At 36.1% G+C, this 18302-nt stretch overlaps 1 protein-coding gene across 7 annotated transcripts in view; it reads left to right on the top strand.

Moving 5' to 3' along the window:
- Nucleotides 1-18302, top strand: part of myo18ab (myosin XVIIIA b) — a 101835-nt gene that overhangs the window by 45586 nt on the left and 37947 nt on the right. For 5 of the 7 annotated variants that reach the window (XM_089121241.1, XM_089121239.1, XM_089121238.1 and 2 more), the window contains 11 exons: nt 1500-1514; nt 2839-3012; nt 3111-3201; nt 4141-4333; nt 5146-5232; nt 8303-8444; nt 8556-8715; nt 9110-9296; nt 10954-11191; nt 11695-11804; nt 13712-13777. In XM_089121241.1, the coding sequence (XP_088977367.1) occupies nt 1500-1514; nt 2839-3012; nt 3111-3201; nt 4141-4333; nt 5146-5232; nt 8303-8444; nt 8556-8715; nt 9110-9296; nt 10954-11191; nt 11695-11804; nt 13712-13777 (1463 nt within the window). The remainder of the gene's footprint in view (nt 1-1499; nt 1515-2838; nt 3013-3110; nt 3202-4140; nt 4334-5145; nt 5233-8302; nt 8445-8555; nt 8716-9109; nt 9297-10953; nt 11192-11694; nt 11805-13711; nt 13778-18302) is intronic. The other 2 variants (XM_089121240.1, XM_089121237.1) reach the window with 1 other exon arrangement.

The following is an 18302-nucleotide window of genomic DNA, read 5'->3' as shown; positions in this document are numbered from 1 at the left end:
CTTCCCTGTATCACTTTCAGACAAATGGCTTATTTCTCATAGGAGTTACTAATACTGCTTCAGTTTCCTGAGATGGTACTGAAGACTAACATTACCTGACACTAAACGTAACAACTGATAAACCTTATTATCTATTTATTTATTTTTAGCAACAATTTCAGGACACTGCCTAAATGTTTTTTAGATATCTTTGTCTCGAGTCAGTCAGTTATACCTTGCTGTTGATACAGCAGGGGGCAGTGCAGTTCTGCCTTATTCTGTTTTGTGTGGAAACCGTATTTACTTTGGTCAAGTCTGATGTTATTCTTCTCAGTACAGGCAAATACGTTCTGGTAAAAGACTGTAAAATATTTATTCCATAACAACAGCTCGATATACACCCTCTTTCAGACAGCAGAGACATTTATAATGATTTATGTTTTTTTTTTCTAATTCTGTTATTTTGAACTAACAATATTATGTTTTTACTGTGCAGCCTTGGTCTTCTTTAAAAATCATTAAAAAAAACGAAATCTTACTGACCTCAAACTTGTGGATGGTAGTAAATATAATAACCAAATACAGAGAGCAGTAACTGATTAATGCCAAGTAGTAGTTATATAAATTATAGAGCCAGACCGATATATATATATATATATATATATATATATATATATATATATATATACAGTTATGCATTATCATATTATTTTAGTTAAAACTTATAATTAACTACAAATAACTAATGTTAGGGAAATCTGTTAATATTTTGTTGCGCGTTTCTAAAATAATAAAAAATAATAATAATATCGGCCGATATATCGGAATATCGGATTTTAAAACCAACAAATATTTGTAGCCTTCATAATCCTTTATCGGTCGGGCTCTAGTAAATTATATATATATATATATATATATATATATATACACACCGATATACTGATATATATATATATATATATATATATATATATATATATATATATATATATATAAAAAAATGTACAAGAATATGCACATTATGAAGTAATAATAACTATTAAGTTATGAAGTGTAGTTTATATATAAACTATATAATACCTATATATAATTTTTCTACAAAATAAAAATGAAAATCATGATTGATTGTTTGAGTCTAATACTAGCCCTAATTATTATTATATCCATTGGCCACTCTGCTCTATATCAGACATAGGAAAAGCATGTATCATCGATTACTAATTGACAACTAATTAAAGTGGAAATGTGTCAAGAAAATACATGGAAGGGCCAATAATATATATGTTTATGCAAGGGCCAATAATATATATGTTTATCCAATAATATATATGTTTATTATTGGCCCTATATATGTGTCAAGGCCAATAATATATATGTTTATGGATATATATGTTTATATTAATATATATGTAAGTTTGTGCGCTAACGATTGCATCTTGGTTCCCTTTTGTACAATACTGAAGAATGTCTCATGTTCTAACCTCTTCTTCTCTACTTGCATGTTGCATGCTGTTACAAAGCAGAGACGGATGAAGGTAAAGAGCATGAATATCATATATCAGCACAAGCAAACACCTCATTTGTGTATGCGTGTGTGGTTTTATGCCGTTATCATGGTTGCCAGACATTTCCATTTGCATTCTTATTGTCTTCTTTTCTTTCTACTTTCATTTCTCTGCTGGGCTTCTTTTCTTCAGAGGTTTATAACCATGTCTTAGTCTTGAAGCTTAGATAAAACTTTGGTGGGAATATGCGCGAGTGAGGGTGGGGACCAATGTAACTTTGTTGTCTTTTAAAGCTCAGAGTCTCTGATGTTTCTCCATGTTGTAGACTTTTCATTTCTGCAGTGCTTTTCTGTTGTTAAGACGCAAACACAAATAAAAAGCCTGTTTGCTCTCAGTTCTTGTTTATTTTTGGCATTCATCTATTCCACCAGAGGCCTGCGTTATTCTCTCTCTCTCCTTCTCTCTCTGCAAACTCTTCTGGTTGCGGCAACATCACTGCAGCCTGCGTGTCACTCTTTTTGTGTATAACTCTGTGGTTTGCTCTGGGGTCAGTCTGAGGAATATTTGGTGGAAACACTTGAAAATCCTTAAAATTTCTAAAATGATTTAAAAAACCTGACACATTTTTGTGATGTCTAAACACTAAAACTCACAGACATAATCAGACCAATTTTGACAGTTCTGAAACTTGAGTTTTTATCTTTTACCATTAGTGGTTCTCATCTCAACAGTGGTTTGTTACCCAAAAAAAAGTTCAAATTTACATTAATTCAACCTAATATTCATTTGATTAAATTCATCCAAATGTTGATCTGATATTTATGTTTAAATAGTCAAATAATTATTTTTGTAATTAATATTATCATGAGCTGTATATGGCTAGTGGTATGCAAAATTAATAACATTGAAAATATACACTAAGCTTTTAATTTTTTTAAGTCTTTACCAAGTAACAGATGGATTTGATTGAAAATACCACAGAGATTAACTGGACAACAACTTTAATCTGGGAAGAGTTTCTCTTTTTCAAAATTGATATAAGCATAATCATACTGTTAGTTTTATTTTATTGTCCACGGCTTGAATAAACCTGCAACGTTTTGTAAGGTCGTAACCCACCAGCTGAAAACCACTGCTTCCAGGCAGTTTCAGTATTCGGTTAAAATTGCTGCAATTTTTACAATTTGGTATAAATCCTTATTTAAATTCCATATCCTAGAGATTATATAACTCTACATAAATTACATAATCAGTGAAATTGTGTAAGACTTCCCTCAGATACCATAAGAGCCCCACAGTCATCTGTGCTGCTTCATTTAACATGGTACTTACACCATCCCTGTGCATCCCACAGCGGGCCGGAAGCAATTTGCACGTCACGAGTGGGCCCAAAAGGCGGCTTACCTCTTGGGTTGCACTCTCGAAGAGCTCTCGTCTGCTATTTTCAAACACCAGCCCAAAGGATCCTTACAGAGATCCACTTCATTCCGCCAAGGACCAGATGATGTTGGGACAGGAGACAGCTCGGGTAAGATCTTTGACAATACAAGACCTCTGGTACAGATGAATTGTGTTTGGCTTTGGCAGTATTAATACTGAAAGCGGTGTGGATGATTCCTCTCACAGCTCCAAAGATCACAGCTCTCGAGTGTCTGGAGGCCATGGCTGCTGGGCTCTACTCTGAGCTCTTTACTTTGGTCATCTCACTTGTTAACCGGTAACACTTATATCCTCTCATGGTCAAGACATACATTTACTTTTAAGTAACTTAAATTTAACTAAGACATATTTGTCACCTGGTTTATTTTCCCAACCAGTGGCAGATGGGGTAATGGGGAAACCTGTTTGAAAACAGTCAAACAGTTTTTTTTTAAATTACGGACCATATTTTGTGAATAATATTGTGTATACAACTATTTTAGATGGTCAATAAACGCCATATATAAGGTATTATTTTAAAAACTTAACTTATTATACTTATAACTTATTATAAATATTAACTTATTATATCAATTATAAATATGAAAAGGTTGATTTCAGTAGTTTTGCACTTAAATTTTTTTTAATGCATTATGTGCTTCAAAATGTTTTTGTACCGTACAAACTGGTATACCATTTATACCATTTGGCATTTACAGTTTTTTTGGGGTTAAGCATTAGTGAAAGGTCTAACAAATAAAAAAAATAAAAACACAACAAGCATTTTTACACCACATATTGTAGAAATAAAACACTTTATACATAAATGTCAAAAAAGTTACTCGAATCAATGATCAGCATTAAAAAAGCATTAACTAAAAAAGTTGGTTTAGGGTTTAGTTTATCAATATAAATAAATTAAAAGAGTATTGTTCCTTGATTGCCTGTCATGTGTATTAATAATGATAAAAAATCAACAAGATTTTGATGAAAACGTTATTATAATTTTGTTTGGTGGCACTAGTGGTGTACACTATTTCACATGTAAGGCCAAACATTGTCCTTTTTCTATAAAGAACATAAAGATTAGTAGTAGGAATAGGCTTTTAAGTGAACTACAGACTACAGTACAGTTTCAGTTCAATCCCAGGTTCAATTGTGAAAGAGAAAGCCTGTATTGTTTGAGAACTCTAACCTACATTAAATATGTATCTGTTGTTTGTTTGTGCTGGTTTAGAGCGCTGAAGTCGAGTCAGCATTCCCTGTGCTCTCTGCTTATTGTGGACACTCCAGGATTCCAGAACCCAAAATTAGCAAAGCGTGACCGCGGCGCCACGTTCGAGGAGCTGTGCCACAACTACGCCCAGGAGCGTCTCCAAACACTTTTCCATGAACGCACCTTTGTACAGGAGATGGAGCGTTACAAGGAGGTGCAGCAGTCCATCCTGTCACACCCATCAAATTATTCCTTTTTTTCTTAAATTAATTATACTCTCAATTCATTTGGGCTGAGACTAGCCCAAGTTGATTTTATTAACATTGATTATAATCAAATCTGCTTGCCTTGTTACCAAAATCAATGTACATTCAAAGTTCATGAGCCAATCATAGATTCCATTGATATAAAGGTGCTGTAAGTAATGTTCTGGAACTCCCAACACACTTCAAGTTGTCATGAACTGAAAATTCTATGCTAAAAATAAATCTCTTTTTGTAAATGCATGGTATAATAGATGTTATCGTGAATGAGTCATCAATGTAGGTTTCATTTTGACATTTTTTTTTGACTTTGTAATTTTTAATCAAAATGTCATAGCTCACTTTTTTGGGGCAAGATGATAGACTTCTCTTTAGTGATGTGTGCCAGACTTCTCCAATCATTTTGTCAGTTTAAACCCTGCCCCTTCACAATCGACTGCAAGCTTGCATACATTTTTGAGAGCAACACCTACATCTCAAAATCCTATCAACTGATGAATAAAAAAAAATTATATATATAAAAAAATATTCACCTACAGAGACCAGCCTGATATTTCAGTACACTGTCTGAATGCCATTCTATACAAAACACTTACAGCACCTTTAATCAAAAGTTTTGAAATGATCTATTTTCATGCTTGAGTTTTGATCGATACTGATTTTAAGCCTATTCCATATAAGAGAAATTCTAATGATTGTACACTTTTAACCTGAAATCAGTTTGCAATCATAGCTGACTAACACTCCCTCTATCCCTGTTTAGGAGAACATAGAGCTTGCATTAGATGACATAGAGTCCAGTACATCACTGTCTGTAGCAGCTATAGACCAAACCTCAACTCAAGCATTGGTAAGCAACTCTCTCTTCCCCACATCTTTTCTTACCTCCTCAGCTTTTTGTAGTGCATCCCAGCCTGTCCCCAAAGGGGCCTTATCTGGAGAATGTGTTCTTTTCAGTCTTGGCTCTGACTTGAATCTCTGATGTTTTCCCTTGTCTCCCACAACTCTGGGGAAAATTCTTCTTGACTGCTTGAAAGTACTAGTAGATTACTTTTTTGTCCTTTAGTTTGTCATTTGAGTGTGAACTCTTCCTCAAAGTTGTTATCTATGATGAAAACTTATTATATATTGTCATCTAGCCAGTCACTGCAGGAGTAGTGTGTCAGAAACGTGCCTTTCTGGGATGTTAATGATGCAGGAGATCTTCTTTTTCTCTGTATGTGTGGGGGTGGGTAATGAGTGGGAAGCGCCCTCCCTCTTCCTAAGGCACAGCGTTCAAAATCTTTGTTAATGAAAGCACTTTTCATGACATTGTCTCTCTTACAAACTGTGTCGGGATATTGCTTAGTAGTCCCGTCAAATATGAAGCGTATTGGCATCAGACACATGTCTGAGGCTTTATGTATACTTCTAGAATATATGTTATTTCTAGCTTTGATTTGGAAACTATTGTTTTGACAGCATTTAATCTTGGTGTGCAGTAGTTTGGTAAAATGATAGCACATAAAATTAGCTACAATTGGAAATAAAGGCATAGTCACAGTAGAATGATGTTCATGTTAAAATTAGTTCTGCTAAATATTTTTGTAGAGCCAGTGATGTTTTTTTTTTCAGGATCCTTTTACGAATAGAAAATGCTTGTCATTATAAATGTCTTTACTATTTTGCATTAAATTGACTGACCGTAAATTGACAATAGTGTATATTAATTGAAGTGTATATTCTTGACCGAACCTATATGAGAGTAGTGTGGTGTGGTCACTGGTCACATGGTATGTTGACTTTTCTCAGAACTGGCAACTTTATATTAAACACTACACAGTATAGGACATTTTATTTAGTCATTTTCTAGAAATTGTAGAAACCATTTTCCATTAGTATCTCAGGTAAACATCTTTACTTAAAAGATCGAATTAATAGATATGTAAAGGCATCATCGGATTAAAAAAAGGATTTTAGATTAGAATGGTTCAGTGATGCATGACCTTTTGCAAAGACTTACAAATGGAGATCAAATGAGTGTGTGATTTATTTCTCTGACAAGCTGCTTTGCGTATCACTATTTGTTTTGAGTGTGCCCCCAGTGGTTGCGTTCACCAATTGCAGCTTTGCGACTTGAAGAAGATGCACAAACATATCCCTGTGCAGTCATATAATCTTTCCTTTTTAAACTTTTTAAATTTAATAAAGTTCAAGAAATTCATAAATTGTCAATTGAGCACTTTAGCAATTAAGTAAAGTGAAAGCGCTCGTTAAAACAACCCTGAAGAGTTCATTAGCAAGTCTGTGGCTGATGGAAATAGTACCGAGGCATAGTGACGGTAGTCTCATCAGTGTGAAAAGGAATATTTAAAGACATATTCGGAGTATATTCATAAGCCTACATAATTTCTTTTTATGCGCTGGTTTCATCCACAGTTATTCGGCAGTCTGCGAAGTGTCAGTGCGGTAATGCAGAACAAGGGAGAAGCCATTACTGGTATTAATTGCTTAAGTAGACAGGCAGAGTGTAAGGTTTAAAAATGCCTGCCTGACTGCCCTGCAGCTCTTACTTAATACAAGCCTTTAATGAGGAGCCCAAGACTAATAGCTCATCTTTCCCCCCTCATTTTCTCCTCATCTCTCTTATTGTATAAAGGATTGTAATTGCTTTCATGTAATGACTAATGTTGTGTTTAAGGTCATTATCGAAATATGAAATTAAAAGTAAATGAAACAATGCACAACCTTGACGAATGAAAGGGGCTTGAATTTGTGAGTAAACTAAGTTCTTGCGGCAGATTGTGCATGTTCACAAGGGGGACATATTTGAACAATGTCATTGGCAAAGAATCTCCAAAAATGTGGCATAACCTTGCCAAGAGTGATGACAAGAATGAGTAGTTAGTGTTGTCATTAGATCTGAAGGCTGTTTGTATATAGTGTGTGTGCATAAGTGCGTTTATGTATGCATGCTTACAAAGTTTCTTTATTCCATTGATAAAGTCTGCTGTATATTTGATACACACATTTCTAAGGCCTCTAAATGATCAACTTGATCAAAACAATATATTACATGTCCTCACTTGTCTGATCGATTGTTTAATTTTAGTACAATTAAAAAAAAAAAAAGTTGCCTTTAGTTGGTAGTACATCGATATGAAATCTATACTGCTTTTTATAACTTTTATATTGTTACTAGTGATATTTCAAGATGAACACCTACTGGAAGCAACTTAGGTTTATCCATACATCTTGTTTTTTTGTTGTTGTTGAGAAATTGTTAAAATCATGCATCAAAAACAACAAACATTTGAGGCACGTAAATTTTTTCTTTCTCTCTATTATCATTGTATCGCATTGCATTATAGGTTCTGCCCACCACAATTAAAACAACAAAGCTTTGGTCATAAAACAAAGCATTTAAATATCATCTTACTAAAACAATGTTATTGGCAGATATAGAGTGACAACTGATTTTTTTTTTTTCATTTTATGAAAGTAGTCTGCTATACTGTTATAAAGGTCTCATTGATTTACAGTACAAGCTATCAGAATTTCAACCGCACCAAATTAAATATTTTTGCTCAATTTGGGCCTCTCAATAAAATTTAGGTGTTTTTTTTTTTCTCCCCCAGTATGAGCTCCATAATCTAACTTTCTATACCATACTATATGACCCATAGAAGACTGATGTATCAAAAATAATACTCAACAAAATCATGTTGTCTAAAGGTTGGATACGGTTCCATTTCAGAACATTTTTCTGACTATTATGTCAGGCTTTAACAGGGTTAAACATTGAAATTCAAATTTAGGCTCTTAGCCTAGATTGGGGGCTCGTCCGGGATTGAAATCGCTTAGTTTACATATAGACCCCAGTCTACAGTTTGAGTCTAACAAAGTGTTCTCGCATGTTCGTCTGTTTCCATGTGGTCCAGGTACGGACACTGGCCAGGACAGATGAGGCGAGAGGCCTGCTGTGGCTGATGGAGGAAGAAGCTATGCAGCCTGGGGGCTCGGAAGAAACTCTGCTGGAAAGACTCTACAGTTATTACAGCCCTGTGGATGGAGAGACCAAAGGTCAAAACACATTTACACCTCTCACATGCCCACCCACAACACATACCATTACTTCTATACGTTTATGTATGAAAAGTTTTTGCAAACTCATGTGCTCAACTCATTTCTCAGGCCCTGCCTTGCTGCTAAAGAGTGAGAAGGTACATCACTTCCTGTTGGGTCACAGCCATGGAACTGACTGGGTGGAGTATGATGCTCGGGGATGGTTGAGCCATGCCAAACAGAACCCTGCCTCTCAGAATGCGGCCATTTTACTGCAGGACTCTCAGAAGTAAGACCTTGATAAATAATTACTAATATTTGCCTGTTGTTACATACATTTACTCCATCTCTGCAAGCGCTGTGAGTTTGTAATGTAAAATATTTATTTATTAAGAGGCTTTGGTGTCTTCTAGCATTTTTGCCACTAAAATAAAAGCTCTACAGTCTAATGTTAATGTACTGTTTAGGTGTAACAGCCATAAATTAGTATATATTTTTATTGTTATTCTGTAAATTATAAATATTATTATATTTGTTTTATTTTGTTATGCAGTATAATAGTATACCAATAGCAATATATTTCTTAATTTAAAAAAATTATCATTTAAATAATACAAATTGGAAAAAAACCCAAACCCAATGATCCAGCTCATCCTGTGTACAATCTGGTTCTTCCTCTGCAGGAAGAATATCAGTAGCTTGTTTATAGGGCGTTCAGGAGGAGCCACAGTTTTGTCAGGTTCTATTGCTGGGCTTGAGGGCGGATCACAGCTGGCCCTGCGCAGGGCCACAAGCATGAGGAAGACCTTCACAACTGGCGTGGCTGCTGTTAAAAAGAAGTCCCTCTGCATCCAGATTAAACTACAAGTGGTGAGTACTTAAAGCTCCAGTCTGCAATTTTTTGGGGTTAAAAATTATCTCCCAATTTTTTTTGAGTAAGTACATAACCAACAAGTGTTCAAAACTATCTGCTTGCCTTAGCTCGATTCAAAGCGGTAAGCTTGTAATGTTTTTAATTCCAGTGGTACTGGTGGATTTTCGCGGGAGATTCGAACATCTCTTTGTGTCATTACGTCACATCTGTACACATAAAGAAAGAGTCTCTCGGCTAGTATAAGCTATATTTTGCTATAAACTGCTGTGCACTTACTTATTAATTTGACGGCAGATCCAGAAACGTTCAAACGACAATCACCAGTGACAACTAGAGATTCACCCGTTGTAAAATGCAAAAGACTTTGGACTGAGAGTTTGGAAAAAAGAGACTGCAACCGGCTCATGCAAAAACAAGGATAAATATCGGAAGGGCTTTAAATGTAGTCATGCAATGCTGATGTTGTTAACATTAACAATTTGAGAAAGTACAATTTGCTCGGTTTGACGTGATATGATATGCGATCGTTAGATTTAATCAGCGCAATTTACTGCAATGATTTTTTTAACTTAGTTGGTCAGAAAAACAAAAGTGGATGTTGGTTACTTGTGCAGATCAGATGACATTTTAGGGAGAAAAATATTATGTTGGTCATACTTCTAAAAAGAATAATCTGTGATTCTGAATGCCAGTATCCACATGCCAGCCTCACATTCTCCTCAAAACATTGTATTCGTCCGTGCTCTGCCGTGTCGAGGCACAACTCACGTAAAGTTGATAATTCCGCAAATAACTGCAATTGTAGATTTCTCACAGAGATGGTGACAAAGAGGAAAAACTGTGGACTGCAGCTTTAAAACCTGATAATTACATCCATATACTAGTGCATTCAAAAGAGCTAGACAGAGCGCAACTTATTATAGACCTCCTTCATTGGAACAAATTGCAGGGGTCTCGAGAGACCCTACAGCTAAAACTCAGCATGCTAATTACAGCACCACCACTACAATATGTAGAAAAAGATCAATATGGATATTTTTGATGGCCGATGCAATATCTTAGAGTGCAGGGTGGCTGATAGATGGTAACACATTTTCATGTACATATATTTCACATAATTTTTGTGAATTAGAAATAAAATCATTTGAAAATGAAAAAAAAAAATGAATTGGGAACTTGATGAAAAAATTATTTTGGATTCTGCCACCCTAATATAGTATTTTTCCACAGATCAAGAAATTGTTAACATGAATAAAAGAAAATGAAGTAAAAATTCTGTAATCAACAGTGCACTCAGTAATCTGATAAGTCTAATAATATAAAGGTAAACACTATAATACTTAGCGCTTACTTTCTTTGTTTAACATTTAATAATTTGTTAGTGAGAACTGTTAAGCAAACACAGTAAACTAGTGAAGATGGAGAATGGCACAAGTTGGTCAAAATACAGGTCCCGCTTCCATTTATCGGCAAAACTGAAAAACGTATCGGCCAGTAATTAAAAAAAGAAAGCTAAATATCAACCAATGTATTGGCCACAGCCACTAATCGTGACCCATTAGTACTGGTCCTCACATAATAGAATCTTATTACAATGTGGTCAAACAATAAAAGCATTTCTGAATTGAATGTATGTTGTTTGTTTTCTTATAGGATGCACTGATAGATACAGTGAGGCGGTCCAGGGTGCACTTTGTGCATTGTCTGCTCCCTAAAGCAGAGACTTTGTCTGGGGATGTGAAGGTGCTAGGAGGACCCTCGCCTCGCTCTGGGGAGATAGAGCCACATGGAGAAAGCTGTGACAACGGCCTCATGCAGCTGGATGTTGGCTTGCTCCGGGCACAGCTCCGTGGTTCCAAACTGCTCGACGCCCTCCGTATCTACCGCCAAGGTTAGAGTTTAAAAAGCCAGGCATTAAAAATGCAGGATAAAGACAGTGAATGACCCTCGTTATAGATCTGTGACCTTTATTTTGAAAAGAATGGAGAAAAATGTACGAAGAGAGTTAAGATTTGAAAGTTCAGATTTACCATGCAGGCTTGACTTTTCCGAACAACGTGTTTTTCTCCCAGGGTTTGTTGACCTTTGAAGTTTTCTAGGGCTTATGTGGTCAGGCACTGCCTAGTGTTCTAGATGTAAGTTTTTATTTATTTTCAGAGACGCTCATGGGCTTATTTTGTTCAGTGCTTTAGAAAAATCAACAAAATGTCATTGGAAAATGTTTTGGCACATTTCATCCCAAAGCCCTGAGTAAGCAGAACATTCTCTAGATAAGTGACTGACCATTGTCCTCATCATTGCTCACTGCTGAACCTACACAATCCTTGCTTTCTAGAATCTCACACGTCCTTCTTTTGTAACACTCCTGTCATTTGGCTCTCCTCCTTCCTCAAGGTTATCCCGATCATTTGGTATTTTCTGAGTTCCGTCGCCGTTTTGATGTACTGACTCCCCACCTGACAAAGAAACATGGGCGGAACTACATTGTAACTGATGAGAGAAGGGTGAGTGTCCTTTTATGCGTGTGTTTGTGAGTGTGTGTTTCTCCGAGTGCTGTTTGGCTCCTCCTTCATGAGCTGCTCTTCCATGTAATTGATTATGACAGTGCTCAGGGCAGAGAGCTGTGTTGTTGATTAATGGGCTATAGTACACATCTTTCCCCCCTTAATCTCGCCTCTGCTCTGGTGACAGGACAATAAAGGCTTTAATCAGTTCCCAGAGTGATGACTTTATCAGTGGCATCCTGTCCTATTGAGTCTTCAGAGACCTGTAATGTCTTAATGTCAACTTCACGTGGATATATGTGTCTGTGTGTTTATATATATAGACCATTTCGCGAGATGTAAACGACACTGGTCCAGAAGCACTTCCTGTTTCAGTTTGTAAATGGTTTCATAATTTCAAATGTAAAGAAAATATCTTAAAGATGTTTAACTTTTTGATTCAGTTGTATATGTTCTGTTGGTTGTACTTTATCCCAATGTTTATATAGTGTTAAAAAACTGAAACAGGAAGTGCTTCTGGACCAGTGTTGTTTACATCTTGCGAAATGGTCTATATGTAAACTGATATTTCCTACTGACACTACAGCAAAAGATACAAATAACTGGCTTAAAACCATTTTTGCCTAAGACTTTTGCACAGTACTGTGTGTGCGTGTGTAAAATTGTAGGCAACTCTCAACAATGTGAGTAAATCACTCGGGTATGCGACCATGTTTCACGCTAGTTGACTAAAAAAAGTCTTTAATTTATTAGCCAATGGCTAGTAAATTGTACGATTTCCCTCGCATGTGATTGGGTTAGAGGCAAAAAATAAATTTAGTGCAGGTATAATTTCATTGCCTGCTGAGCTTTACACACTGTTGCTGAGAGCACCCTGTGTCGCTTTCTCTCACACACTCGCACTCAACGTGGGACTGCCCAATGGCCAAGAGTTGACAGAACTGTCTCTGTCCCGATTGGGCCAGTGCTGCATCATGAAAGTTATCATTTACAGGTGTTTTTAAGCCTTGCCAATTTAAATATTTAAGTACACAAAGACATGAAAGAGACCTCAATTCAGTACTTGCACGCTGTAAGAAATTGTGTGCATGCTTTATGCCCAATTATGTTTTTAAGTGACAATAGGCCTAATATTCTTGCTGCTGTCTGTGTTTTTATTGTTAATCAAACAGACTAACAGCAAAAAATCATTAATTGCTCTTGACGGAATAACTTTTGTAGCTTAAACAAGGTTTAATCTATATACAATTTTTATAGTGAATAAAAACGGTAACAAATAATGAATAAACATGTCCAAACTTTTGACTGATACTCTATGTATATTATATATCTGTCTATTCCTCAGATAGTAGTTTATACTTTTTAGTATACAAACATGTTACTGGCTCAAATAAATGCATCTCGGAAGAACAATCTTTGTTTGGATTTTGCTTTAGCTGTGTTTTACCGAGGTCTCGCTGTGGTAACCATACGTTAGCAGATTCCCCTTTAGACCTGTGATCCATCCGCAGCTGCTCAGTCTGAGGCTTTGCCTTTTGCTCGTCTCTCCCTGAACCTGTTCACCAGTCGGCCCCTGCGCCCCTGCAGAGAGCACTCAATACATCCCTGTGGTCTTAGCTCAAACTCTAGCCATTAGTCATCAGTCCACCGAGTTTTTTTTTTAATCCCCTGCCATGTTGTTGTTTGCCTGACATCCTGTCAGGAAGAAAGCACTCATGGGTGAGTAGAAGAGAGAGGTCAGACATTAAGACAGTTGTTTGTGACCCAGTTTTCCCAAGCTGGGTTAGCTTTTCGACAGAAAGAGCGCCCCAGTCAGCATACTGTCCTCTTGGTGCCCTGAAGTGGATGGCACACTAGATCTTTACGCCTGTCTCACTGGTTTATACATGTGTCTTTGTGTGTTTCAGGCTGTCGAAGAGCTACTGGAGTTTCTTGAGCTGGAAAAAAGCAGCTATCACATGGGCTTGAGCAGAGTAAGTAATACTTACATTCACCCTCTAAACTAACTTTAAAAACAATAATGTAGTTAGCGATATTAGACCCAGAAAAGGGCCATTTCCTGCTTTACTCAATCTATTCCATTCACTCTGGCCAACAAAGTTTTTTATATAATTTACGTTTCTGCCGTCAAATGCAGTAGTGTACAGTGGTGTTCTGAAATACAATTACAATTTAAATTTTTTTTTCATTCATGTTCCAGAAGTCTTGTGGAAGCATATTTAGTATGTGTTTTGTGGCCTTATTTCAGAAACTTTCATTTTTGAGTTTTAAAATAACCACGCATAAACAATATTCTCTAAAAAATACAAACATGTACATACATGTTGCTCATATATTATGGTAGCCCCATTTCTGCTAAATAGAGTGTAAGTTCACCTGTGCCATTAATATGTTTATAAGCAACTGAAAAAAGTACAAATGTCAGGACATGTCAGAACATCTCAAGGACCCCAAAAACACCTTGGTCCTCAGAGGGTTAACCCCCTCGAGCTGTATGGATTACTTTTATGATGGATGGATCATGGATACGCTTTTTTGGGCTTAAAAAAAAGGGTACCATTCACTCTCATTATAAAGCTTGGAAGAGCCAGGATGTTTTTTTTTATATAACTCTGATTGTGTTTGGCTGAAAGAAGAAAGACATATTCACCTTAGGATGGCTTGAGGGTGAGTGAATTACAGAATAAATTTCTTTTAATGGCATATTTCATAATATATGTGTTGTTTTATTTTTGTACTATGGATTTTTTCATTCAGCTTTTTGAAGAGGTACTGACTCTCTTGCATCCTCAGAAGAAACGCCCCAGATCGAAAGGCAAATAACCGCTTCACAAATAGTCAAAAAAATATATAAAAAAATAATTAATAAAAAAGGCGATTTCGGTTGAGCATTGTAACTAATCACAGACATGACATGAGCCAATTTAAGTGCATTTAAGCCTGATCTATCGGTGCATGTTCTCACATTTTTTCATGGTACAACTGAAAAATGAGCACTGAGGAAACATGACCTTAAATAATGAGTCTTCAGAACTGAATCAAAAAGCACATTTTTAATTATTTTTACGTTTGCTAGATTTTGGGCTTCTCTTTTGCATTTTAGCACCCAAACATGTCCTACAAGCCAGTCAACAAAACTAGAATGTACCCACTGTAGCCAATACAGCAAAATTTATTGTGAATTTAATTCATTGATTAAAATTGGACCATTCATGGGAGTCCTGGACAATCAGCGAGTTCATGCTGAACTGCTATTAATCTAAATTAGTGAATGAATTACTTTTACAATATCAGGGTTAGAAACAGTTTAACACTGTTGTTTTTATCAATCATAATCATCTAAATAAAATGACTTCACTTTTTCAGTCCCTCTATGTTATGGATCAGTGCTTTGAGTCAGTTTGTGGCATACAGATTCGGCCTGAGTCACGAGGATCAGTTCCAAACAGATGGCGTGATTTCCATTTAGATTGCCCAAACGTTTGCTTCTTCTACACCTCTTAGACACAGACCGACTTTAATCCTCTCTGCCACTGTGCTCACATCTGGACGGAAAGTTTGGCAGAGTGTGCTTTGGCCAAAAAGACTCATCTCCTCCTCTCTTGTCAAAAAAAGCACTCTCTGCTCTGTGCCGATGCTGTACCCACAATGCTTAGCTGCAGATGGGACATGGCTGGCGCCGTTGCCAGGCCTCATTGGCGAACATGTTGGAGCATGGAAGACAATTATTGTGAGGTTTTCTGAGATTGAATGAGCTCTCCTGGAAGGTTGCACTCTGGGTCTCCCCTACACTTCGAATGATTAAAGCAGAAATCCTTTTGTGCATCTTCTGTAGACGAAAGATTGATTCTGGCGAGGCACCAGCTCGCTTTGTTTGGTTTACTTTGGCTTGGTGCTCGCCGATAACTCACTACAAACACCAATCAGCACAGCGAGATATTGTGCTTTCAGACAAAGAACAGCAGCCTAGAGAGAGAGCCAAAATAATCACATTCTGATAAATAGCTGATTACATAACTTGGAATAGAGAAAAACGTGTCCAGGAAATACACAACCGATTGCTTGACAGCCATAATTTTGAATTCTACTTGAGTATAGAGATTTACACCACTGATGGTGATTCTGATATACAGTTGCACCTTTTTTTATTTAATTCTGTTTTTCAAATTAATTATTTTGTACATGTATAAAAATATATGTATTTTAGGGCTGGGCAACGATTAATCGCATCCAAAATAAAAGTTTGTGTTTACATAATATATGTGTGTACTGAGTTATTTGTATATAAAAATTCACACACATGCATGTATAGAGAAAAATGTGTTATTAATGTATAAAAATCTATATTTATATTTAATATAAATTATGTATACATATATATACAGTATATACATGCAAATATTTCTTAAATATATACATGCATGTGTGTGCATTTATATATACAAAATAATTATACACAATACACACGCATATATTATGTAAACACAAACTTTTATTTTGGATACGGTTAATCGCGATTAATCGTTGCCCAGCCCTAATTTATTTATTTGTATTTGTAATGTTTATATATATATATATATATATATATATATATATATATATATATATATAATATGTGTGTGTTATTTATTATTATTTTATATAAATATATATAATTATTTTTATTTAATTATTTTATTTAATTATTTTCATTATTATTAAACCTACATAAAAATAATGAAGTAAAGAAAAACAAGCAAAAGAATACTAAATATAGTTTGGAGAAAAGCTCTGCTTTTATTTTTTTCCAGATGTTTTGTATTTAATGCACTGACATTTTTAAGTGTGTCCTGTGTGTCTAAATACTTTTGAAGCCAGTGTAGATATGAACAAGATCCTAACCAATCATGAACTCCCATCGCTGCTTATTGAACACAGTCATTGTCCAGTTGCCACCCTAGTCACAGACTCCCCACAGACTTAGACACAAGGTCCTCTCTTTGCACTCCTCCATTGCCATTTGTTTCCCTGTGTCTTCATGAGGAATTTTAGTTTCTTGGTCTCAATGGAAAGCACTGCTATTTGACCCCCTTGAAAAGACCTTTCCGTCATGCTGACCTTTGGTGCTCTTGTGTGGAAAAGACTGGCGAATCACAGGCCTGCTGGGTGAATGTCAAGGGGCAACGTGGCTAATAAGAAGCTGCACGCAACAGACATTTCACTAACACAATATCTTCAAGTTCTTCAAATGAACACATCCAACGGAGTGATGTAATTCATTAAAATAGCGTTTCACACATGCTCTGTGATGCTGTGGATAATGTACTTGTGAGTCTTTTGGCATCTCCACCTAATCTCACATTTGACTCGAGAGGACCCTGAATGAAGTTCTCGTTCGGGTGATATCAGGCCTTTTTTCCAGCACATCTTCACTGACATTGAGAAATGAAACTCAATTTTCCTTTGCTGCTCTCCAGAGGTGGAGAGGTCCCACTCTGATATTACACCTGCCTGAAAGCAGATAAGTGTGTGTGTTGGCTGGTAGCTCAGCCCTGATGTTCTAATTTGCGAGGTTGTAAAGGGTTGTTGGAAGCGTTTCGGGTAAACATATTGTCCTTTATTTTTATTTGTGGTACCGTTGGGTTGGCAGAGAATGCCATGGGGTCTGAAAGCTGTCAAACTTTACATGAATATGAAATCATTTCATAACACTCCATTCTCCCCTATGATCTGATGCTTGGAGCTCTGAGAGATTGCCTCCCATAATAACAATAACTGAGGCTCTACATCACTGAAAGGCTCTGGCTGCCTTTGATGTGAAAAGGAAGATTATACCACAGAGCAGCTCCAGATAAAGGCTCAATCAAGAGGCATTTGCTGCCATTCCCTCAGATCAGTAGTAATTGCAGCACTGGACTATCATCCTTTTCTCTCTCTTTCTCTCTCTCTCTCTAGAGATAGTAATACTATATATATATATATATATATATATATATATATATATATATATATATATATATATATATATACACAGTGCTGGTCAGAATTATTTGCCCCTTTGGTGCATATGATCAAAATATTTTATTTAAAAAAATAAAAAATAAAAATTATGAAATAAATGTTTTTCTCCAAAATACATTGGGAACAATTATTTGTCCCCTTTTATTGAATACTTTTTGCAACCTCCTTTTTCCAAGATAACAGCTCTGAATCTTCTCCTATAATGCCTGATGAGTTTGGAGAACACCTGACAAGAGATCAGAGACCATTCCTCCAGATAGAATCTCTCCAGATCCATGTTGGTGCTTCTTCTCTTCAGTTCAGCCCACTCATTTTCTAGAGGGTTCAGGTCAGGGACTGGGATGGCCATTCCAGATGCTTGACCTGGGCTCAGTGACCCATTTTTGTTTTGATTTTGATGATTGTGTTTGGATCACAGTCCTGTTGGAAGATCCAAACATGGCCCATTATAAGATTTCTAACACAGGCTGTCAGGTTTTGATTTTTTTTATCTGTTGG

Source organism: Pimephales promelas, chromosome 16, assembly GCF_988280905.1.
Source record: "Pimephales promelas chromosome 16, fPimPro1.hap1.1, whole genome shotgun sequence".
NCBI classification, from domain to species: Eukaryota; Metazoa; Chordata; class Actinopteri; order Cypriniformes; family Leuciscidae; genus Pimephales; species Pimephales promelas.
Note: the sequence above shows the minus strand (reverse complement) of the source record. Positions and strands in the feature narration are given on the sequence as shown.